The 26,933-nt window shown below is 35.3% G+C and overlaps 1 protein-coding gene across 7 annotated transcripts in view; it reads left to right on the plus strand.

Moving 5' to 3' along the window:
* Nucleotides 1–5,090: 5,090 nt before the first annotated feature.
* Nucleotides 5,091–26,933, plus strand: part of LOC123544287 (spectrin alpha chain, non-erythrocytic 1-like) — a 147,978-nt gene continuing 126,135 nt past the window's right edge. For all 7 annotated transcript variants that reach the window (XM_053541837.1, XM_053541842.1, XM_053541856.1 and 4 more), the window contains exons 1-2: nucleotides 5,091–5,250; nucleotides 15,141–15,280. In XM_053541837.1, the coding sequence (XP_053397812.1) occupies nucleotides 15,164–15,280 (117 nt within the window). In that variant the 5' untranslated portion in view covers nucleotides 5,091–5,250; nucleotides 15,141–15,163. The remainder of the gene's footprint in view (nucleotides 5,251–15,140; nucleotides 15,281–26,933) is intronic.

The following is a 26,933-nucleotide window of genomic DNA, read 5'->3' on the forward strand; positions in this document are numbered from 1 at the left end:
CTCTGACCTGAGAATGTCACCATTTCCATTTGTTATAAATGTCAACATTCTTAAGTTCATCAAGAAGTTAGAAGTTGACTTAGAGGTCCCTCGATAGCAACCGCCTGTCGTCGTGAATGAATTTCGTGAATTAGTGCGCTTGATTGACTGAAGCAATAGTTCATTCCGTAAATGAATAGTTAATTGTCATTCTCTACTCGAGATAAATGATCTTTTGCAAACCATAAAGGCCTGTAAAAAGAGGCCAATTTTTTTTAAATCAAATTTCGCTATTTTGACGAACATCTTTACATTACACAATTTGTGCCATAATTCCTATGCTTCGACGAAGTCGTTACTTATATAGGTCAGAGACCACCAATTGTTTTCCCATAGACTTACATTGTAACATTATGGCGTGTACGGCCTTCCATACATCGAAACATGTATATCTAATTACATTTTTCAAGAACTATTTAGTTCTACCAAAACATCGGACGAAAAACATATGAATAGTGATACTTTATTTAAGTAATTTTCGTGTGAATGAGATGACCCCCTGTTTACATCATTGACATGGCGGGAGAAATTCGTTTGATAAAACTTTTTTTCAATACACATAAAATGTAGCAAATTTTGTCAAAATGTATAATAAAATACTGTAAATGCAGTGAAAAAATATCAATTTTGAAAAAATATTCACTTCCTGGGTTAGTTTACATGACTGACCAATCAGAACGCACAGACGTTACCTTATTCCCAGGTATACACTTACCTCATTCCCAGTAAGTTCCCTGTACTTTTTGGAATTGGTGGTCTCTGACCTATAGATGAATGTTTCGTATCACATTTTCCAATTTTACAGTGATATTGTGAAACATGATCCAATACCAAATGTCTTACAAAGTTTCATCAAGAAATGAACAGTTTTAAGAAAGATATGGACAGTTTACTGAGGTCACCCCCTGTCGATTTATATGCCCAGACTCGGTCCCTGTCGTCGTGAGATTGCAATTTTTCGTGAAAATTTCAGTTGTCTGCTTTTGATTTGACTTGGAAGCACAAATACGATTCATTCCGTAAAAATAGAAATAAGGTCTAATAATTTTAATCATTCTCTAACATTACAGAGATAAAAATGATCCTTTTTTGGCCAAAAAGCCCAGATAAAAATGGGCACACCTGTTAAAAAAAGAGGCCAATTTTTTTTAAAAAATCAAATTTCACGCTAATTTTTGCACGAAAACGTCTTTCTACATCATTTACAACAGATTTGTGGCCATTTACATTACCTGTGATGACTTCGACGAAAGTCATGTTTTAGCTCTATTATAGGTCAGAGACCACCAATTGTTTTCCCATAGACTTACATTGTAACATTATGGCGTGTACGGCCTTCCATACATCGAAACATGTATATCTAATTACAAGTTTTTCAAGAACTATCTTAGTTCTACCAAAACATCGGACGAAAAACATATGAATAGTGATACTTTATTTAAGTAATTTTCGTGTGAATGAGATGACCCCCTGTTTACATCATTGACATGGCGGGAGAAATTCGTTTGATAAAACTTTTTTTCAATACACATAAAATGTAGCAAATTTTGTCAAAATGTATAATAAAATACTGTAAATGCAGTGAAAAAATATCAATTTTGAAAAAATATTCACTTCCTGGGTTTGTTTACATGACTGACCAATCAGAACGCACAGACGTTACCTTATTCCCAGGTATACACTTACCTCATTCCCAGTAAGTTCCCTGTACTTTTTGGAATTGGTGGTCTCTGACCGACAATGTTTGTGGGCATAATATCTCGACCAAGTTCGATAACCAGCAAAATCACCTCAGGCACTCTTGGGTTATGGCCCTTGAATTACTCAAAATCTGCGAATTTAGCTTTGTCCGCTATCTAAGTCGAACAGTTTTCAACCAATTTTCCACAAACGTGCAGATAATGTTTGTGGGAATAATATCTCAGCAAATTTCGATAACCAGCCACATCGCCCCAGACACTCCTGGATTATGGCCCTTAAATTACTCGAAATCTGCGAATGTGTCCTTATCCACCTTTTAAGTCAAACAGTTTTCATCCGATCTTCACCAATCTTGCTGACAATGTTTCTGGGCATAATATCTCGGGCAAGCTTGAGAACCAGCAAAATCGCCCCAGGCACACTCGGATACTGACCCTTGAATTAGTAAAATATTTGATCAAATTTTGAAAGCGCTATATATAATCGATATAAAACTATAAACATTTACCAGACAAAACATTCGGCAGACTATGCCGCCCTTGTCTGTTATAGCTGGCCGGGCTTTGGCTGTCATCGAACCCACTGTCTATGGTGTATTGACGTACAGGTGCAAGTCGGTTTGGACTATTTAGTAAACTATTCCTTTCAAATTAACCAAGCGTTAACATTTCTATGACTCTCATTATTGAACTGTTCGAACTGCCCTTCTAACTCGAAGAAAGTGCGATGACGGGCGTATTTTGTATTTTGTGACAGTCTGCCACTCTTGTTATAGGTTACAGACCATTCCAAGGCCTCGCCCCTCTGTCTCGTATTTTGTGTAATATATGTTGTCTTGTTCGTTGTTGGCGTTTCTTTCCTATCCCCATCGCCCCCTCCCACCATTTCCACCTTGAATTTGCGCTCTCTTGCATTTTCAGCACCTTTCCTTTTACTATGAGTGAGTCATCGTGTCCACCATAATTTTGGCCGCCGGCCATCCTACGACGGTGCCTGACTGTTGTTATTTCCTGTTTGTGTGCGCGCGAGCGCGTGTGTGTCTTGGGCGGTGCCCCCGCTGTTGTTTTTTTCTTACTTGTCTATTTGTTTATATGTGTATATTAGTTATATATATATGTGTGTGTGTGCGTGCGTGCGTGCGATGTGCGTGTCTGTGCTGCTTTGGTTTATGGTGTAAGGTGACTGTGTTTAAGGAACGTGGCTTTCCCTGTTTAATATTCGTTTTCGCTTTTATCTACCCCTTACCGCGCCCCTACCCAACCCCTTACCTTTTTCTGTAGTTTGCATACAATTAAAATGTACTTGTTCGATTTTTTTGGAAGCAACCTGTATACAATATTTTTCCGTTACAGCTTCTTTTTGTCTTGAGCCTACTTTGTGATGCATTGCTCTATGGCTGTGTTTGAGGTGCTCTGTGCTTCTGGCAAATCTACACTTACCTTTTATCTTTGATACATAAAAATGCCTTTTAATGATCAGCAAATAATATAAAGATCTTTCAAAATGTATATGATTTCAACATATGATATCCTAAATTTGATTTGTGACTTTACAATAATCTTTTGATTTACGAATATCAGTAGTTTGTACACGGTAGAATCATTGCATGATATTATTTACTTATTTGATAATGTTATGCTAACAGATTTTAGAGATCATTAAATGAGTTTGTGATTAAAGATAATAAATATTAAAATGGCACTAAACAGTTATCATGTAAGATACATAAAAACTGTTTGATTTTATAATATCCTAAATTTGATGTATAGATATCATACAATTAATAACTTTTATTGAGGTCGATATGAAAATTTACTGACCTGGAAAAAGTGATATCAATCAAAGATGTCTCTTCATTTATCGACCTAAAAAAAGTGATATTGAGCCAAGGTTCAGAAAGAGCAATCAGTTTCTAAACATGTATGACCGTGTGGTATCCAGTCATGTGGTCTTATATTGTGTATGATATCACATCTTTATGAAGTCAAAATGTTGTAGCATCACAGCTGGAGGTCCTTGCATGATTCTGGTTTCTTTATTATTAATCACGGGACTGTGTTTAGACCAGTAATAAGGACTACAAATATGGAGTTCATAACAACAATAGTTATTGGCCACTACATTGATATTGTTTTCTTGTAATTGTACTTAATTTTACTTGTTCTCAATTTTAAGAGATCAAAAAAATGTGTATTTTCTGGATGTCAATAATTCATTTAATTATGTCATTAGATTAATTTAAGATATATATGATTTATATTATGAACCTATGGGTGCTGTCTTATTATTTTCGCACTATTTTGTGATATCAATTAATTATAGATCTCACAAATTCAATTATGGATATCCTTACATCATTTAAGGGAATCACAAATTCATTGTCTGATATCATTAATTCACTTATGGATATCAAAAATTAAATATGATATCCTTAATGATTTTTGGAGACCATTGCATTTATAAATACCAAGAATGATTTACAAACCTCTATAATTTGATTATTTTATATCTTAAAATCAGTTTCATAATATGATATCCTTAATCTTTTTTAATGATATGTATAATTTTGTAAATCGTTTCATGATAGCCATAAATTATTTTTGGATATAAAAATAAATGAAATAAAAATATCATAAAACAGAAATAAGCTTATACCATAACTTATGCCAGTTTTGTGATATTACTAAATCGATTTTAGGATATCATTACATTAATAATAGATATCTTGAATTAGATTTCAGGATATCATTAAACTAATTATTGATATCTGATAATAAATACTATTTTTGATGTCTCGATTTTGTGATATCATATAATGATACTATTGCGAATGTATTATTGATACCGGATCCATAAATCAAAGTGAGGTATAATGTTACCAAGCATATTTTGAGATATCAAGAAATGATTTATTTATATCGTTAATGTATTTTATGATATCCTAAATTGATTTTAGTATATATCATTTAATTGAATGAGGATATGAAAATGTATTTGTATTTATAGATATCCAATCAATATTCAGTTTTGTGATATTCTTTAATCGTTTTACGATGCCTTTAAATTGTTTTAGGATATCACAAATACATTTAATGCTATCATAAATGAATTGAAGATATCACAAAATGAATTTTTGATATCACAATTAATATATTTTATGACATTCTTTACTATATTTCATTGAAATAAAATAATTTATTAAATGCACTCATTGCACAATGTTACATTTACAATTTTAACTACTTTTCAGTGGAATCGTAGTATGGTGTGTATTACACCTGTAAGACACGCCCCTTTTAAATTGTACTCATAGTTGACAGCAGAGGGCGCTTCGCGTGACGACACACCTTGACAGGTATCGGCCGTCGGCCATTTTACAAAGTAGTAAAGTTTTGTCACCTAATTTCTAACGGAATAGCGTTGATTTTATATGGAATTATAAGCTTATTTGGAAATATTGTTAATAACCAGTCCAAAAGTGGGCTGCATTTTTAAGTGTTTTGTTTCATGGTAAGTTTTATGACACTTTTTTCGCTGTTTTCTATTTGGGACATGTACCCGCTAAAATTGAACAGTGTCACAGTTGTAAAAGTATACAGTATGTAAATATTTACTTTGTTTTGCGATTTTCCACGTGATGACAAGCCAATGAATTGAAATGTTTGTGTCAATTTAGGACTTTTCAACAATCAGAGGCCAATAAAATGTGAGGAAGTGATTGCATTTTAGGACTTTACACCTGTTTTCTTTACATGTGTATTTGGAATTTTGTGTATTGAAAGCAAGGGGAATAACTCGTGGCGGCAAACATCAAAGTGAAAGTACACTGTAAACAACAGGTATAGGTATGGTATGATATAGGTATAGTATTTAAAATAGACAACAAGAGCAATAGTAGTGAATATGGATTTAAGAGAAAACAGAATATGAAAGTATGTAATAATTATTTGTTATTATTGACAGTTTGATATAAAATTTCCCAGGGACCAGAGGGGGGCGGGGCATGCCTGATCAGAAAAAAAATATCAACAAATTTAAGTTGGTACTTTACAGTACACAAAAAATTGAATATTATAAAATTGTAAATGGTTGTTTGTATTGTTTATAATTTGATTTGATTAAAAAATATATTACAGCATAACACACTGCTATATGCCGGCAATTTGTTTATGATACATGCACAATTTGACTGGTAGCAGTCCGTCTGAGGACTAAGAAGATGACCAGCCAGCTTAGTTCATTTGTTAGAGCATAGATAAATAGATTATAGTGGGTTCTGAGTTTGATCCCCGTGAAGGGCCTTATTATGTTCTCTAGACAATTTGATAAAAGACATTGTCAGAAGTCATAATCATCCTCCACTTTTGAATCATGTGGAGAACTTGGCACTTACTAATTTACTTGCTGAATAGGGGTTATTACTGGTACAGAATGCAGGTTAAGTGCTGATTGTAATGAAACTGTGAAATACTGTAGAGAAATGGAGAGATCTATACCCAAAACAAAATTAACAAACATTCTAAGAAGATTAATGCTGGACATTTGCTACAAAAAGGAATAGTGAAAAACGTATATCTATTGAAATCATATTGTATTGATTATATGTGCATGCTTTCCTTGACAATTGAGGCCCACACTTCATTTTCTGTGAATAATGATAATTTTAAGCACGGACATGCCTAGTGTGTGATTAAATGGATGTCTCATGCTGTCCACTGACAAAACCCTACACTTTGTCTGACACAGCCTTTCTTAGGCTTCAAATGCTGCTGGAGCTAGCATTGTGCTATGTGACAGGTATGTTTCCTGAAAGAACATATCTCACCTTTGGAGGAGATGTTGATACATTAAGCATGTTTAATACTTAAATGACAGCTTGTCTCAGAAGGAGGTCAGACTGATAGCCATAAAAATACATGCTTAATGAGCACATAAGGTTTAAGTTTATACCCTATGGCAAATTTAATTGCTAGTTAATCAACCATATGATTTTGATGGCTTTCACTTTCTATGGTTATATATGGTGTGTTCATAGCCAGTCATTCATAAATGGTTACTTGATTAATAGTTGATTTTGGAGTTTGGTGATAAAAAAAATAAGCATACAGTTGAACTTCGATGGCTCGAACTCGGATCTTTCGAACACCCGGGATCGCTCGAACTCTTCGCCCGGTCCCAAATTTATGCCTTCTTTATTCTATATAGTTCTACCTCGGATCGCTCGAACTTCGAAAATTCGAACTCTCGAACTCATTTGGCTGTCCCCTCGGCCTAATTACAGTGATAATTACACCTGTTCAGTCGAACAGACAATATGTCGCCGGAATGGCTTGTGTTTACAAAGTTTTTCACACCTCTACCTGACATTCGCCAAGCTTTCCCTTTAACCAGCGTATGCGCAATTTTCACATGCTTATGTAATTAGCGTCAGTATACGACAAACAAATTAAACAATGTGACTTTCGTTCACTGCAATGCTTTAATGGGGCTTTGATTAATAGGAATAAAATTATTTAAAATAATTGAGCAATGTCTGTCTTTATTTTTTCTGCATAAAAACGGGAGATCCTATGTCAACTTTCGTACTGCTTTAGCATAGCTGATCAAATTAGTAAAGGACCCGGAAATGGGGGGATAGCTAAGTCGGCTACTGGAAAGCAATATATTTGATAGTATTTGTGCTGGACTATAATTCATAAAGGTTAGCTTTTCATGTCTTTCTATTTGATGCTGTCTTCACCAAATTCTTATAATTATATTAGTGTTTTATCAGTGTGTTTGTTTTTCGTATCTATCTAGTGGTGGACGGATAGCTCAGTGGTTTGCACATGGCCTTCCAATCCTGAGGTCGGGGGCTCGATCCCTGGCAGCCACTCGGGAATTTTCAGAAACGCTTTTCCGTGTTTCCCACCCAGCTAGAGGTGTACTGGTCAGGAACCCAGGCAATCCTTGCGTGTATCAATGCTATACACTGGGCACGTTAAAGAACCAGGCTGTCTATTCGCAACGAGCTAGGCTAAGTTAGCCGGACAAGCCTGTATCTGATTTCTGATCTCTCTGTGGGGGCTTTGTCTCACTCTGTCCCTCTGGTCAGATCGCTCTGTGTCTGTACTAGTAGAGGATGATTTCGCGCCCTGTGTGGCTGCAGTTGCTGTAAAGCGCCTTTGAACGTGTTTATCATGAAAAGGGCGCTATATAAATCTGGTATAATAATAATAATATAATAATAATAATAATCTATGTCATGTTTGAAAATAAATAATAAAGATATTTTCAGCATTCGTTTTTTATTTATCGTCGTATCATACACACATTTAGGTACAATATGACAATATATTACGATGTTAGGTTTGTAACGCATCATACCCTCGAATTCCCAAATTCAAAATGGCCGCCAATTGGATGGCTCGAACAACGGAAAACTCGAACTAATTTCAACGGGACCCTCGAGTTCGAGCCATCGAAGTTCGACTGTATATATAAATGAATTATGTAAGGTTTCTTTCTTTGTAGAAAGAATGATTTGAAAAAAAGAAATTAAGGTATACAAGTACATAGATTTCAAAGTTGGCTAGTCAGATTTTGGTCTAATCATCAGTTTGTTTGAAACTTGAACAAAATGATCATTTACATTTATTTATGTTCACTGAGTTGCTCAAGACAATTGTTCGATTTTCGTTTCAGGTTTTTCAGATTTCATTTCCCTGTCAAGATAAAGTTTTAGCATAAGTATAAATTTTTTAAAGGAATGATGAGAATATAAGAACTTTAATATTACATTTAACAAATATTTGCACTAACTTCAATACATTTAGCCAAAATTCATTAAGAACGCATGTTGGCAAAATTACTGTGGCATGCCTTTGCATAGCTGTCACGGGGGAGGAACTGTTACACGAGACTTGGTTGTGGAGGATATCATGTTACAGATTTAGGATGCTACTGTTACAGTATTCCTGGATAACGTTACAACATTCGGAGGATAATAATCGCTGTCGGTGTTTTGTTTGCCAAAGAAATAGTAAAGATGTATCTCTTTTTTGCAAAAGTAAAAATTGTTTTTCTAGAGTTGAGACATGGTTTAACACATGAAACACAGTATATTGATGTCTATCAAATGTTTAATGACAAAATCCGAAATTTTGATAGAAGATTATCTAAAAGAAGTTGATTAAATTATGTTTCAACCATATTTTATGCTCATTTGCATCGATAAAGACCCTCTTTAGGCATGCAGTTATAATACGAGGTAGAAAAATCAATGTTGGTCTAATTTTTCGTGGTTTTATAGAATGTTACAGTTGTGGGGTGCTTCTTCTGGATGTGTTACAGATTTAGGATGATACTTTTTGGAATCCATTTTGACAATATACAATACCAGGATAGCAAATAAAATTTAGATATCATGAATTTTTTGTAAGATGTAACAAATATATTATACCAAGTGCACTTTTTTTCTGATTTTGAAATTCTAAATCTGATTCAACAGCTATATATAATAAAATGATATGGTATGAAGGTATTAAATCCCTCCGCTACTATTTTCTATATAAAATTAACAACTTATAACATATTTATATCAAGATTTCTAGCCTTTCACTTCCTGCAAGGCTACCCTTGTCTTGAAGGTCTGTCTTTAGGCAATCAAAATATACCCAAAAAATATGGGGTTGACCATAATGCAGTGAAACCATGGTCACGTGACTGAGACACGTGATGAAAACGCTAATATTGCATAGGTAGACATCAGGAAATACATACTTTCACTTTCATTTTACAAGGCAGCTTCAAATCAATTTTTGAAGCATATAACGTAGCTTAAAATCATCTGCGGACATTCCATTTTTTAATCAAGCATCAATAAAGCTTATATCTGGCATGAAAATGGCCTTTACTAGGCGGGAAAATTGCACTATATATTGATATGGACTACATTCGAGTGGACCACGGAGGCATATCCGGCTAATTGCCCCCTTCATGCCTATAAGAAATACCAAAGTTTTCAAAATCGTTCTGTTGCAGTCAATTATTGTACGTAAGTCAATTGTCAACAATTTTGCCAACTTTCAGTTTGAAAGAATGGCTACTGTCGGAATTATGCCCCATTTAGACAGACAGTCCACACCTGCAAAAAACGTGTCAGGGGCATAGATAATGCCAATTTTTCATTAAATAAAGTATCATACGGCCTTACTTTTCTTATGTCTATAATTCGTTTGCAAGAAACAGCTAGAAGAACACGAAAAATAATCAATTTCTGTCATTCTTACCTAAAATGGTGTCACTGATGCAAAACTGAGATGTGGGGAATCGCCTTAAAAATCAGAATTTTGCCTACTTTCCGAAAAAATCTCAAATTTGCCCTAAATATGCAAATGATATGCCATGTTTGTCTTAAAATGGTGCTTATTGGTCAATTCTGATCAGAAAGTACAAGTTGTACATCGGTTGAAGCAATTTTCACGAAGTGCAAATTTTTCATTTTAGGTATGAAGGTATTAAATCCCTCCGCTACTATTTTCTATATAAAATTAACAACTTATAACATATTTTTATCAAGATTTCTAGCCTTTCACTTCCTGCAAGGCTACCCTTGTCTTGAAGGTCTGTCTTTAGGCAATCAAAATATACCCAAAAAATATGGGGTTGACCATAATGCAGTGAAACCATGGTCACGTGACGAAAACACTAATATTGCGTAGGTAGACATCAGGAAATACATACTTTCACTTTCATTTTACAAGGCAGCTTCAAATCAACTTTTGAAGCATATAACGTAGCTTTAAATCATCTGCGGACATTCCATTTTACAATCAAGCATCAATAAAACTTATATCTGGCATGAAAATGGCCTTTACTAGGCAGGAAAATTGCACTATATATTGATATGGACTACATTCGAGTGGACCACGGAGGCATATCCGGCTAATTGCCCCCTTCATGCCTATATAAACATTTTCAATGGAAAGCTAGTGTTCTATATCCAATGTATATGATACCATAATCACCATTTCGCATTGAATCGTCGTTTGCACTTTAATAAGATAGTACCTGTTTATGCTACATGTATTAAGCTAGCAAACGATGTGTTCTAGCTTCAGAAGAGATTGGCAATGCGTGTCTTCGTTAACGATTTCAATTACTAATAAGCTTAAAAGAAAATATCCTCTCGGAACATGTAATGGAGAACTTAAGAAATTAAATGGCTTTTCTCACGACAACTCGCACATGTGCAATAAAACTTTATTTCAAATAATAAAAGAATCTTTTTTTGTTAAACATGTATATGTGTTTACTGTTAGAACAACCATTGAATCATAGTCTGCTTGCAGGCGCGTGGCTGCCTACAAGCAGATATGCATCTGCGCAATGAAGATTTGGCAAGCATGCACAATCAAATCGGGCTAATCTGAAGCATTGAATCTGTTTGGTCACAGTTAGGAGCCTATATTTAACAGAAGATTTTATACGCAATTCATAGTTAAAATGTATGTTTTAGGATTTTCATCTGAAAATATATGCGTCTTTGTCTTTTCAGGACTGTGCGCCATTAGAAGGCATGTCTCAGGACTGTAGGCATTGCGTAAACGCGAGCACGAGCACATTAAATTCGGGTTGTTCAAAAATTAGGAGTTACCTCATAAACATAGTAACTCACTGTCTTTATAGATTTGAACGAAAGTAATTAATTTATGTAAATATAAATAAATACACACTGAAAAGCTTTTCCGAATTCGCTCCGCGATATCTTTGGTGATTTATTTAGAGGTTATGAAAACATTTAACAACCGATGTATTTAGAGATTGTTCAAAGGATCGATCAATCTGCATGGAAAAGGGATGGGAAATTTGCTCTGCATAACTTGTATCATCAGCTGTTCATCATATGTGATTCTTGACATATCACAACCAATATCTTCTCCCATTAGGTGGACTTTCCTGTGTTTTTAAACGTCGTTACAGCAACGCCACTCTAGTACATGTCTGACTGCCTCAAATGACAAAATAAATTTTGTTTAGCAGTATTTACATCTAACAACAGAATCCTGAAGAAGGAAACGGTATCATCCTAAATCTGTAACACATTCAGAAGCAGCACCCCACAACTGTAACATATCCTGCTAAACTGCAACATTCTATAAAACCACGAAATATTAGGTCAACAGTATTTTTTCTACCTCGTATTATAAGTCCATGCCTGAAGAGGGTTTTAATCAATGCAAATTTGCATGAAATAGGTTGGAATATCTTTTAATCAATTTCTTTTAGATATTTTTCTATCAAAATTTCGAATTTTGTCATAAAAAAGCTTGATTGACATCAATATACTGTGTTTCGCAGGTGAAGCCATGTCTCAACAGACGTGCATATCACTGATCTAGAAAAACAGTTTTTATTTTTGGAAAAAGAGATACATCTTTACCACATCTTTGGCAAACAAAATACCGACAGCTATTATTATCCTCCGAATGCTGTAACGTTATCCAGGAATACTGTAACAGTAGCATCCTAAATCTGTAACATGATATCCTCCTCAACCGAGTCTTGTGTAACAGTTCCTCCCCCGTGGCTGTCATGGTTGCAACCAAGGTAGATAGGAAATAAATGAATTTCAAACTAAATGCAGTTTTCAGAACTATGGTTTAGTTCATATTGTCAAATCAGAAGAAATGCAGTTCTTTTTAAATATTTTCGTATAAAAGGGGTACATGTAATTAAAAAAAAATTATTATAAAAAATAAAAGGTATATAATAGGGATCAGACTCTATGTCTTGGTCCATTTTGAAATGTGACTGACCGCCTATAACATTGAGTTTTGTAGGACCAGTCTGGAGTAGTAGATACCAGATTAATGGCACCTTCAGTTTTTCCTTTTACAAGGCATGCGTTACAAAATCATTCTTTTATGTTGGGTACCTTATGAAAGATCTGCAAGAATTCTACTATATTTTACCCTGTCATTTATGTTTGCTATAATCTTAACACTCCCATCAAAAAGATAATTTTTTGACATTCCACACAAATGATAAATTGCCATCTCCCACTGTGCTCTTGAAACTGAAAGTTAAATCATATTGCTATAACGTCTTTATGAATTTTGTCACACGTTCCATCATTTCTACGTTAAGTGAATGCCTGGTTTAGAGATGGAAATACAAAATAATGAAGTCTGTAAATATTCTGGTTGCCTAATACCGCTTGAATTAATTGTTGAGAGTTTTGATTTGTTATATGATTGCTTAAAATACTTTCTGCAATGAAAGTTTTTGTATAGACACTTTTACAAGAGACTGGTATGGATTTCAGTGCTTGACAAATGCACTTGTCTGCTACTAAATGCCAGTGGAAACTGGGTCCTAGTGAGCTTGTTTTTTGAAGCTGAATACTTGCAGGGTATGCAATGTTATCTTACAGTTAAATACTTGCAGAGAATGTACTGCAGTGATGCAACTAAAAACTTCCAAGGAATGAATTTTAGTGCTGCAGTTGAGGACATTGTGCAAGGAATACACGGTAAAGGTATAGGTAAATTTTATTTACCGTCACTTACTGTATACCTTACCCTCAGCAATTAGCTGGTACCCATTTGCAGCTGTTCGACTGAGGCAATCGTGATAAAGAGCCTTGCCCAAGGACACATCGCAATTGGAGCAGCCAGGAATAAAACCCGGGGTCTTCTACTCTGTTGGAAAGCGTCTTGGCCAAATGCGTCCCCAGCAGTTGAAGTTTTGCAAGGAATACACTGTTTTGTTGCAAGGAATACATTGTACCGCAGTTGGAATCTTGTAAAGATTGCATTATAGTGTTGCTGTTGAAGACTTGAAAGGAATGCATTGTTATGTTACACTGAAGACTTGTAAGGAATCATTTCCAGACTTGTTAGCAATACATTGTTGAGTTGAAGACTAATACAAGGAATTAATTGTAGTGTGGCACTTGAAGATTCGCAAGGAAAAAATTGTAGTGCAGCACAAGATTAGCAAGGAGTAAATTGTTTATCTTTTTCTCGATTAATTTTCATTGACCAAACTTTGCCCAAAAAATTGAAGTTTTTTAATTTGTGGGAAGGGCCAGATCATTGACCAGTACTACTGTCAACTTCTGTTATAAATATAAGATTATGTGACCGATTGCGGCCTGTAAGTGTCCCCGTCATAGTGAGAAGCTCTATAATATCTTTCACGCTTTGTTAGTTTGCCATTGTGTAACTTGGTTTGGTTGAACGCCAGCATTAAAATTCCAATGCAGTCTACTTTACCTACCATTGAAAAATTCAAGGATTATTATCAATATTTAAAGAGGGTACCGTGTGCATACTATAAACGTAAATACAATATCTGTGGCGGCTTATTTTACCTACAGCCAAAATGATAGTGTTTACACTTTAAAATTTACGCATTTCTGAATACGATGTATAAATAAGTTAGAACATTTTGCTGTTGATTGACCTTTAAGTTCAGTTTAAATACATATTTAATGTCAGAGCAGTAGTTAGATATAATCGCTCAAAATGTATATACATGTTCTATTGTATTCGTTGTAAATAATAGATTATATGAATCAATGTTAATTGTTGATAACTCAATACAAGATAGACATGGTTTTCTCAACTTTCAGGTTTTCGGGTACACATTACGGTAATTGCATTAACTCTTGATTAATTATTGAGCTATGACAGTAACGTAAGTCAAATTTTTCTACCCAGGTACCAGTCTATATAAACTGGTATGTTTTAAATACCAGTCCAAGGTTGATTAGAATTGAAGATATATATTGTGTGGTATGTTATAATTAATGGTTATAAGTAAAGTTTTCTTCCTGAGGCAAGAAGTATATTTTACATTTTGATGTTGTCTGGTGATTTATAACAAATTGGTATGATTTAAGTTGTAAATTATCTCTGATTTTGCTGATAGTGTTAATTTTATTCGGTAAAAATTTTTTTCTACTGTCGGTACTTTCATTGATGGTATTGCTTTTCTTCTGTTGACAGGGAAAGGTAAAACTGCCTACCCAAGAGCTTAAACTTTGAATTGTCTATATTGCACTTTTTATCCCTCGGTATTGCATTTGCATTTAATCCTGAGTATTCAGTATTGCATTTTATCTTTCAGGATCAGTCTCAATGTTGAATTTGAATCTGCAGTATTGCATCTGTACATGTCCTTAAAGATATTCAAAAGAAGATACATTGTAGTGTCTTCTTTTTTTTTGTCACTTGGAAAAAGAGTTGGAAAAAATTAGTACTTAAAGAACCTTTCACTGGTTGTAGGTGCTACTGGGAATATCTGCTGGAGGGTCACTATTTAAGCGTAACCTGGACCAGTACTGATACACTGTGGCTGCTTTCTTCAAATATACCCAAGTAAATACACACGTAAAATTATTTTATTTCCAGCACTGATGAAGGAGTAATACAGGATGTCGTCGAGGGACGTACAGAATTTCGAGACGGGGAGGATTAGTGCTCTCCGTGATGAGAGAGTTTATATACAGAAAAAGACGTTCACAAAATGGGCAAATGCTTTCTTAGAAAAGGTAAATATTGATAGAATTTATAACACAGTTATAAGTGAATTCAAATCTTACCTATTATATAATAATGCTTGGTAGTCGGATACATTGTCCTTACTTAAGTACATGGTCCATATCTGCAAATTATTTAAAGCTGTACGTATTTTGTTTTAATATTGCATTTGTTGAAGTAGATGTATTTTATTGTTATATGTTATTTTTACTATCATACACTCTTGCAGTCAACCTGAAAATTGGCAAAAATATTTCAAGGTCTCTCCTCAACACAAGTATTAATGTTTCTTTTCTTGGACAAGTTTTAAAGAAACAAAAAGTTATTTAATGTAAATGTTTGTGAAAGAGTGTTATGTTTGTTCCCTCATTTACAAACATATTTTGATAGCAAACAGACTTAGTGTAATATTGTAATAAAAGTTTGTTTTACAACAATCCACTTAAGTTATGTCAGCGGAATGTGAAAATTAATGCTGAAGAATTTAGTTGTTTTAGATGTTTCTACCATGAAATGCAAAACTTGCTTTACAAAAGGTTGTTGCGTTTGGTAGCTCAGTCTCAAAACTCAGGTATATAAGATGTCATATTTATGAATTTCAGCCACACAAATGTGTTATGATTTGCTGCTTAAATAACAACATTTTCAAAGAAACATCGTTTTCCTTAAAGGAAGTGAAAAATTTTCAACTTCCTGAAAAGTGTTTTTCTTAAAACATGTCCTAAAGATGATATTGCATATGTTTTTAGCTCGACTATTCGAAGAATAGTCTAGCTATTCTACTCACCCTGGCGTCGGCGTTGTTAAAGTTTTGCAAGTACATACAGCTATCATTTAAAGGCATATAGCTTTGAAACTTATTTTTTCTTTTTCTAGGTCAATTACCAACCTCACTGGGTCAAGTCCCATAACTCTGACATGTATTTTGAGCAAATTATGCCCCTTTTGGACTTAGAAAATCCTGGTTAAAGTTTTGCATGCAGGTTACTATCTCCAAAACTAATGCAGATATTGAATTGAAACTTCACATGTGTCTTCAGGGTTATAAAACTAGTTGATAGCATCAAGTTTCATAACTCTGACCTGCATTTTGGCCAAATTATGCCCCTTTTGGACTTAGAAAATCCAAGTTTTGTGTGCAAGTACATACAGCTATTACTAAAAGGCATATAGATTTGAAACTTATTAGCTCAACTATTTGAAGAATAGGGGAGCTATCCTACTCACCCCAGCGTTGGCGTGAGCGTGAGCGTCACACATATGTTAAAGTTTGCGTACCACCCCAAATATTTTCAAAGTCCATCGAGATATTGCTTTCATATTTTGCATACTTGTTTACCATCATGACCCCAGTCTGTAAAAAGGAGGAGGCAACTCTATTAACAATTTTGACTGAAATATGGCCCCTTTTCAACTTAGAATAAATGTTAAAGTTTGCATACCTTCCCAAATATTTTCCAAGTCCATTGAGCTATAATTGCTTTCATATTTTGCATACTTGTTTACCATCATGACCCCAGTCTGTAAAAAGGAGGAGGCAACTCTAGCAAGCATTTTGACTGAATTATGGCCCCTTTTCAACTTAGAACATGCTTATTGTAATGTTAAAGTTTTACTCATTGCTTATATTATACTATCAAGCACTGAGAATAGTCGAGCGCGCTATCCTCTGACAGCTCTTGTTTTTTCTTTTTCTAGATCAATTACCAACTGCACTTGGTCAAGTCCCATAATGATGACATGTATTTTTGGCAAATTATGCCCCCTTTTGAACTTAGAAAATTCTGGTTAAAGTTTAACATGCAAGTTACTATCTACAAAACTAATGCAGATATTGAATTAAAACTTCACATGTGCCTTCGAGGTTATATAAATAGTTGATAGCATCAAGTCCCATAAGTCCCATAACACTGATATGCATTTTGGTCAAATTATGTCCCCTTTTGAACTTAAAACTCTCGATATTTTAACATTTTGGGTAATATTTTCCTGCTTCTGGGACAATATTTCGAATAGTCAAGCTTGGCTGTCTTACGGACAGCTCTTGTTCTGCTAACTCTTACTTACCAGGCTCGTCACCAGGCAGACACCAGGAAGCCCTACTAGCTTCAGCATTCTAAACAATTGTTTTAATGAAATATTTTCATATTTTCTCAAACAATTGACTAATATATGCCAAAGAAGTTGACCACTCCTTAAATAGCTTGTAGTGTTTCTAGTTTGATTTGTTTAACCAAGAGAATAAAACAAGCACAGCGAAATGAATGATCCGCAAAGGGAATAGCCTGGCATGATGCCTCCGAGTTAAACACTTATACGAAAATGTATCGTGTTTTCTTATCTCAGTGGGAAAGTAGTGACATTGCTAATTTAATTTGATTCTTCTCAACTTCATTTATAATGGTATTCCAAACACAGGTGTCTACTCTTTTGGTTAAGAACCAAAGAATGCTATGGTAAATAGGTCAAGAACCAATTTTTATGCCCCCGAAGGGAGGCATATTAGTTTTCAACTGTCCGTCCGTTAGTTCGTTCGTTCGTTAGTCACAACGTTAACTTTTTGCATGAAGGCACTTTACTCGCGAACCACTGCACCCAGGACCTTCAAACTTCACATGCTGATAGTACTTATTAAGTACACCACCCCTACTGACTTTGGGGTCACCAGGTCAAAGGTCAAGGTCACAGGGGCCAACGTTAACTTTTTGCATGAAGGCACTTTACTCGCGAACCACTGCACCCAGGACTTTCAAACTTCACATGCTGATAGTACTTATTGAGTACACCACCCCTACTGACTTTGGGGTCACCGGGTCAAAGGTCAAGGTCACAGAGGCCAACGTTAACTTTTTCCATGAAGGCACTTTACTCGCGAACCACTGCACCCAGGACCTTCAAACTTCACATGCTGATAGTACTTACTGAGAACACCACCCGTACTGACTTTGGGGTCACCAGGTCAAAGGTCAAGGTCACAGGGGTCAATGTTAACTTTTTGCATGAAGGCACTTTACATGCAAACCGCTTCATTCAGGACCTTCAAACTTCACATGCTGATAGTACTTGTTGAGTACACCATCCGTACTGACTTTGGGGTCACCAGGTCAAAGGTCAAGGTGCTGCGGGGGCATTTGTCACCATTAGTGACAGCTCTTGTTTTGTGTAAAATGCATACACATTAGGTGTTACAATCAGCCCCAACCCTGACATTGGCAAGCTTGTCCACATGATGAAACATTTTGACGTGAAAATCATGTACTTTCTTCTAGTCCCATTTTGAGCAAACAGGAGGGTGTTAAACCACTCCTGCCCTGTTTTATAATCGGGTTCAAAATTCTCTGAGGTCTGGTGATGGCCCTGCCAACCATTATCTCCCTTTGTTTTTGGTTAAAGTAACTATTACAGTAATCTACCATAACACCATTTAGTTGCCAAAGCAACCCGGCAAATCTGTGGAAGATATTTATGTCTATTATTGTAGACACAGTTGAGGTTGCAGGATGTTTGAACCCTGTTTTTGTCTTACCTGTCTAGTAAGCCTCATGAAAACATGCACATTTACAAGTTGTTCCGATTGTCACATACATGTCAGACTATAGAGGTTAGTGGTTTTATTGTGCTGTTTTATTGCCGTACAAGTGTCATAGTGATATCCAAATGAGGACACTGATTGTTTATGGAGCAATGGTCGTAACTCTATACAATATGAAAGTGTTTACCGATCATTATTGTTGTGATATTTCCATGATGAGAAGAAATAAATTTTTATTGTTGTCAGTTATATGACAAAAGCTGGTAGCTCTTCGCATGTTTTTCTATAATCGCTGTACAGGTTGAACTTGATCGGCATAGGCAACAAATGTTAAATGTTCCCAGTCACAAGAGTGGCAAGATTTTACAAAGGCAGTATATCCCAGGCCACTTTTCCAGACCTCCTGGTTCAAGGGGGAAGTTGTTAGCTTCTTGTGGAAAAGACCAGAAAACTGGGTTGGTTAACTTAACCGCTAGAGTTATGAATTCATGTAGGAATAATTATATTCAACATGTGAGTTTGTGCACCAAAGTCTTGTTTTGGATTTCACTCTGCAGGAACAGAGTTGTGGTACTTGACTTTGTCAGAAATATGCATTAAGGGCATAACAGTTCAAACTTTATGTCACATGTATCTCAGAAAGTATTTAACATAAAACATTAGAGGATTATTATATAGCATGTATTGTGCACGCTCTGTTGTTCTGTTTGGAATGTCACTCAGCCAGACCAGAGTTTCGGTCCTTGACTTAGTTTAGAATAATATGAAGTGCTTAAAAATTTGTTGCATATATGTCTTAAAAAGTATTTCACCTAGAGTCCTGAAACCATGTGCAGTGAAAGGAAGGGATGTCACAAATGTTCTATGGACACACATCTGGTTAAATATGTATAAGCTGGTGTTTCAGTTGCTGGGTTTTGTCAGATTCCCACAAGGTTGTCCAGTTAGTTCAGATGCACTGCATGGGAACTACCAGAGCTTATAGTAAAATGAATGTCTTTCTCATGAATTTAGCAGAGATTTATGTAGCAAACATCAGTTTACCAGACTTCTCTTTGCAGCATACCTGCATTTTGCCAGATTTTTCAGTGACATACCTGCATGGAGCTTCTTCCAAATTTGTTAAGAAGATTGCTCTTTGCTGCAAGAAGAAACAGTCTGAAATGCCATTAAATATTTTCATTTCAGCCATTTGAACAACATGCTATTGTTACATTACCCTTTCACAAATTTACTTTTTTCTGCTGTTCTGCACAAAGAGAATTTTGGACATAAGATGAAAATTTTGAACAATTTGTTTACATTATTATGACACACTGATCATACATTTACTTTGCTGTCTCATTGAATATAATTTTAGTGAAACAGGACTTTTGAAGTGTTTCACACATACATAGACAAGTGTTTTTTAACATTATCATTTAAGATACAAGTAGAACATATGATTGTAAATGTGACACATTAGTGATAACACTTACTATCCGACCAGGGATACCTGACAGTGACGTCATATTATGTTTACTTTCCAATGTTTACCTTATATTGTACTGGTCTATCATTATATTTCTTTACTTATAGTCTTTATGGATACGTAGCCCAGAGGATAACCGCGCTATCGTAGTAACCGAAAGGTACCGAGTTCGAATCCGGTCGGCGGAACTTTTTTCCCGCACGGCATTTTCTTATTCAGCTATATAGTTATCTTGATTTTCTAGTTCTTCACGAATTATGTGTACAGAATTGTATAGAAAACGTCCGCCATTTCACTCCACATTAAATGGCTAAAATGGCTATACTGTAACGAGCCTTTGGAGAATAACGAGAAAGCAATATCTATTCTAAAACACAATGTACTGACGGTGAGACAGGCATATGTGGCATTAACATTTGGTATACTTCATAATAAAATAAATGATTGGTGATTTAAAAAGAAAACTAACAAGGAAAACATATAAAAAAAAATTCCAAATCAAGGAAAGCAAATGTAACTGGTCTTTCAAACAATATATGTTTTTGCTACAAAAAAACAACATAAAATATACCTCGTCTATCACTGGTTTCGAACTTACATCGCCTGCGTGACAAGTAGCCAACGCATCCACTGGTCTATACTTCACTTAGAGTTTCTCATATGATAAGGACATATTTCTATCTATTATAAGAATACATCTGTTTGGGGATATACCTTGGGTATTTATAGTTTGTTGACAAAATGACGTCACTGTCAAAAATTGTCGGTGGATTAGTATGTAAGTGTGTATCTTAAGCAGCTGTGAATAACTTGATATCATCAGCATTGTACAATTACTTCTAGCATAGTGATTGACAGTTTTTAATTGAATTATTATTTATTCATTTGGTCGCCATTTGCCATTTTCAAAAATGGGGAAATTGTAGAATATGTAAAATACATAGTACATGATACAGATCAATGAAATGGAAATAACTCGAGGGTTTTGACTGTTTCTTTATACAGCAGATGGAGATGATGTTTTGCCTTTGGGTAGAGACTTGTCAATAAATGTGGACAGCCTGCGCTTTATAGAACGCTGTGTAATCAGTTCATTTTTTTGGCAGTTCGGTAGTTTCAGTTAGAAATGTGTTTTCAAGGAGACATGTTTTTTTATGATTTTCAAATTGAAGATAAAATGAAAGGAAATTAAAATGTTAACAAGGCTTGAATTTTGTGGATGCAGGAACTCAAAAATAAAAAAAAATAGTCCATTATGATTTCTCAGGGCATTGTGACTAGGCAGACACAAAGAAGGATTTTTGAGTACTAAATGATATATGACAATATTTGATAGTATTGCAGCTAAGAAGCCATGTCAACAAATTCTTGTTTCAGATCAGATTTTAAAATGTAGGCAAATAAGAATTAATGTAATATGAAGTCTATTTTTCTTAAAATAGACATTATTACTACATATTCTCTCGGTATTTCCTTTTAAGGGAATGTCTAAACTTGGCTTAGTCACAGGTGAATGATAATAATATTTAGACGTTGATAAAATCACGAATATTCTATTATCCAATTTCACGGTCTGTTTTAAACGAGACTTGTTTAATACATTGCACCAGCTGTTTCCGTCAGTTATTTTGTGTTATTGCATTCAATTTTCCTCCGCTCCTTGCATACCGAGACTATGTCAATATCTCCTTCAACAAGGCGGCAAAAGAAAAGGTTTATATGAAATCAATGACTGATGTTAGGCTGACAAATACCTGATAAATCTGATTAGAATATTGATTACGTACTTTATAAAATGTCCTTGGTTAAAAGTTCTCGGATTTTGGCAGCGTAAGAATTGCCTTTATCTCGATTAGCACTCCTGCTCTCAGTTTCCTGGCCAAGTGGATGAAAACTAGTTGTGAAACGTGATTATTGCCATGATCAAACCTCTATATGTATTTTTCTTCCACTAATGAAATGAAAACATGTTTGGAAATTTCAAATGCTTTTCATTTCAAAGACTGAAAATTGGTATTGAAAAAAAGAATGACCTGGCTTAGGTGTACTATTATTGTTCTATCTAAACTCCATCAGTCATTGGTTATGAAGACTTCATCCCCTCTGGCTTAATAAAAAGTTCAGATAATCTTGGTGCGATATCTCCCTAACAACAGGAATATTTCAGCAACTAGCCATGTTGAACCAGTAGTTTTTAATGATTTAGCCATTATTTGGGAAAAATTTAGTCATCATTGGAGGTGTTTGTCCCCTGATTTGTCTACAACAGCAATAAATCAAACATAAATAATGATGCTGTTGCTGTACCATTATCTAATTATAATGATGTTGTTGGCCACTAATAGCTATACTGTACTATTAAACAACATTAATAAATCAAGTGTAGCAAAACAATGAAAGTAAAGAAAGCAGTTTCAACAAATTTCAGCTATTTCCTTTTCAAAGTGAAAAATGATTCATACTATACAAGACAGATCATAATGATATGTCCCGCAGCTAGAAAGTTTGAAATTTGCTACATTATGAAAAATTCATTTCAGTGTGTACGATTTGTCAAAAGTCGGGCTGGATGGCCATTTTTGTCTTCATATGCATTAATTAATGGAGTCTTGTTATGTAATTAAGTTGGTGCACCAAATACAAAAAACTGCTTGAACAGCTAGTTTAAAGCTACATGTAGCTAAGGGTATTTGCAATCCAAGCAAAAGTACACAATTTATTATTAGCGTTGGAATTTTAAAAAATATAATTATTTGAAATATTATTGAAACTTGGTCTATACTTCAAAATGTATTTCTCTCTGTTGCATCGATACAGAACTTTCGTTAAATTAGTTTCAATCATTATATATATTATTACAATTGTTTCTTGTGCTACAAGTTACAGCAAAAAATTCCTAATGTCATAAATATATACTAATTTATATACTGTGATTTTAATTTCTTGTAGTGTGATAGTAAATGTTCAAATTTGATAGCTGTTTAGTGTTCCTACAGCTTAATCAAGTAAATATCGAATGAGATACCAGAGGAATAATAACTTCAAACAGTTGAGCCTTTTGTATATTTGAACAATTATATGCATGACCGTCAATTATTTGTATGAGGCATTTCATCATTAAACTTTGAAGTAGTAGTTTCACTGATTGTCACCAGGTTTTCAATGTTGACAGTAGTGATATTAGATGATATGGCTTGTAGATCATTGTACCACTATTGTCATTGGTACTTCATTTAAGAAATGGGTCATTAAGACTGTGGTTACGACTTGCTGACATGCAAGCACTCCTTTATTCGATAGTTTGATTACAATTATATTCAGATTTAAACTGAATTTGCATAAAAAGGAAACTTTGAATTATTGTGTATATATATCATGCCATTTTGTTAAGTCAGTAACCCTTTAAGTGTTCAGGCAGGATATTTCAATTTCATGGTTGCTTATGTTGACCAATTCCATATCATTTATAATGTTGTAACTCATTTATCACTAAAATGACCTTGCAAAAACTTTAGCTGAGCCCATATTCATCAACATTTAAAGTGTGAAACTTAAGACTTAAAAGTGGGAAGTATTCAAATTATTTATTATGCAATAACTTTTTATCTAGCAAGTTAAATTTATGCATGTAATTAAAGAAGCACTAAGTCTTAGACTTATTTCAAAATTCACAAGTTGCAGAATGACCTACATTATGTCGGTGTGACTGGGAGAGTGCACAACATAAAAAGCAGCGTACTTCAGACTTATGGAAGCTGTCAAAATAGACAGTATACCGATATCTTCAGTCACCAGGGACAGTATACCAATATCTTCAGTCACCCAGGGCCACTCAAAACTTTTTGAGTGACCCTGAGTTACTTGAAATACTCTTCTACTCTACCACCATATATATAGTATACATTTTATAAATCATTTAATATGTATTTTTTATAGATCTAATTCTTAAATTTCATCCAACAGTCTTTAGCCCCAGTGTGATTTTATCTTATATTACATAGTTGTATTGTATAGTAGATATTAGATAAATAATGTGTTCATAGTTTTCAATCAAAAGTTGTTTTCATGTGATTTACGCCTGGCTGCGTCTTTGTTAGCAAGCGCTCGAGTTTAAGAATTTGAATTGAAACATGAATATTTCACCGACACCCAGTATATGACAACAGAATTTATACAGTGAGTGAACACGAGTGTGAACAGGGAAAGCAAAAAATACAGAAGGAAACTAGATCTCCCTGAAGTTTGCAAACGGCTGTGTTAAATAAGCTGTTTTAAATCATGAAATATTTGCACGAAAATCAGCCAGCAGTCTTATTGCAGCAACATAAAATACATCCTGAAATATTCCCTAGGGGAGTGGACATATAATGACAATCCTAATTTGCGGCCAACTGTGTTTAAGGTTACTGAGTTAGAATCACTTGTCCCTCAAAGATGTGGGTTTGAAACCTCACTTAGGGTGTAGAATTTTTCTTGTGAAGAAGCCATCAACCTACTACAGAAGTTTGAGGTGGCCTCCGCGGCCGAGTGGTTAAGGTCGCTGACTTTAAACCGCATGCCCCTCACTGATGTTGGTTTCAAACCCTACCCAGGACGTTGAATTCTTCATGTGAAGAAGCCATCTAGCTGACTTACAGAAGGGTAATGCCTTCCTGTGATTACATAATGCTCCAAGGGTCATCCTCAACCATCAAAAGCAGGAAGTCGCCATATGACATATAATTGTGCCGTTGTGACATAAGACCAAACGGAAAAGAAACAACAGCAATCTACCCAGGTGCCTGCCCATTATGAAATAATGCCTGGAAGGGCACATGGAGTTTACCTCTTACCAAAAGTTAGAAAAGTGGCTTTACAACCTAATTTGTGTAGGTTTAATGACTCTTTAACCCAACAAACATAATTACAATGAGCCATTTCCAATTTGTTATTTCTGAGTAAGTAAAGTTATTGTTCTGCAAAGAATGCTGAAATAGCACAGTAGAATACCAAATGGCTTGCTTATGGTGGCTGATTTCTGCCATTTCGCGTTTTCGCCCCGCGACACCGCCGAGCGAAAACACAAGAATTAACAAGTTAAAATGGCGAAGGCGCGGGGCGAAAGCTCACTATTTAGCGGGGGCGCGGAGCGAAAACACGATAATTAGCGGGGTCGCGGGGTGAGATTTAATAACTGGTATGTCGGGGGCGCGGGGCAAAAACACAATAATTAGCGTTACTTAAACGTCGAGTTTTCGCACCGCGCCCCCTACATTTCACTTACTAAATCTCGCCCTGCGACCCCGCTGATTATCGTGTTTTCGCTCCGCGCCCCCGCTGAATAGCGAGTTTTTGCCCCGCGATCCCACCGAGCGAAAACACGAGAATTAATATGTTAAAATGGCAGGGCCGCGGGGCGAAAACTCGCTGTTCAGCGGGGCGCGGAGCGAAAACACGATAATTAGCGGGGTCGCGGGGCGAGATTTAGTAAGTGAAATGTAGGGGGCGCGGTGCGAAAACTCGACGTTTAAGCAGCGCTAATTATCGTGTTTTCGCTACGCGCCCCCGACATACCAGTTACTAAATCTCGCCCCGCGACCCCGCTAATTATTGTGTTTTCGCTCCGCGCCCCCGCTTCATAGCGAGTTTTCGCCCCGTGCCCCCGCCATTTCAACTTGTTAATTCTCGTGTTTTCGCTCGGCGGTGTCGCGGGGCGAAAACGCGAAATGGCAGAAATCAGCCACCATACTTGCTACTTCTGAAACCAAAATTGAAATGTATACCAACCTGAAATGAAACTTCCTAGCTGGCTGTCCGAAGTCGGTCCAAAAAGGCAAAAACTGTCACGCCATTCTATGATGACAATGTCCACACCTTAGTATGATTAGATATCTGAGCAATTTTCATTAGCAGCCATATTAAGGTCATTTTACATGCATTTCTATTTATTTTGCTATGTTACTTAGAATTTTTACCCTGAAATTCAGATCAAAATTTGATATGAATGTGAAAGCCCAAGCCATTTCTGAAACAACAGGAAATGTTTTGGGTTTGGACTTTTTCTGGTTTGGTGTGTATGTGAAATGATTTTGTTGGATCTTAAGGCATACATACACAGGTGATCTGAAAGTCACAAAACTTCTACCCTTGAAATACCCTTATTTGTTCTAGCTTCACTAGTCACTTGTCCTATGTCAAAAGTTATAAACAGATCAAATGAAATTCTTACAGTGTTGGTCAATGTAGGTGTGATCTTGATTTTCTGCAAGTCAGCATTTGCATAAGTAATTTAGCATTTGTTTTTATTTTACACTGCCTGTATGGTATCTTTCAGTTAAATCTTTGAAAACTTTTGAACATTCCAAGTGGTTAAAAAGTACTGAGGTAGCAAAAATGTTTATTTTTTAAATTGAAGCGTTAAGTTTACGTCTGCTGATTATTTATGGTATGTGGTATGTCCCACTTTAAAATAACATATATATAATAGTATTAGCATATCTTTAGTACTTACAGTACTTGACGCTGTATTGGTATACAGAAATGGGTCAATTGTGTATGAATGGACTTAAAACAGCTGTAAGCCTTCGAGATCGTTATCGGGAATTTTCAGTACCCTGAATAATGTTTGTTTTGCCTTTTTCAATGTAAAATATGTAATATGATGCCAGATCTTTATTAAACC

The sequence above is a fragment of the Mercenaria mercenaria genome, chromosome 1 (genome assembly GCF_021730395.1).
Source record: "Mercenaria mercenaria strain notata chromosome 1, MADL_Memer_1, whole genome shotgun sequence".
Lineage (NCBI taxonomy): Eukaryota > Metazoa > Mollusca > Bivalvia > Venerida > Veneridae > Mercenaria > Mercenaria mercenaria.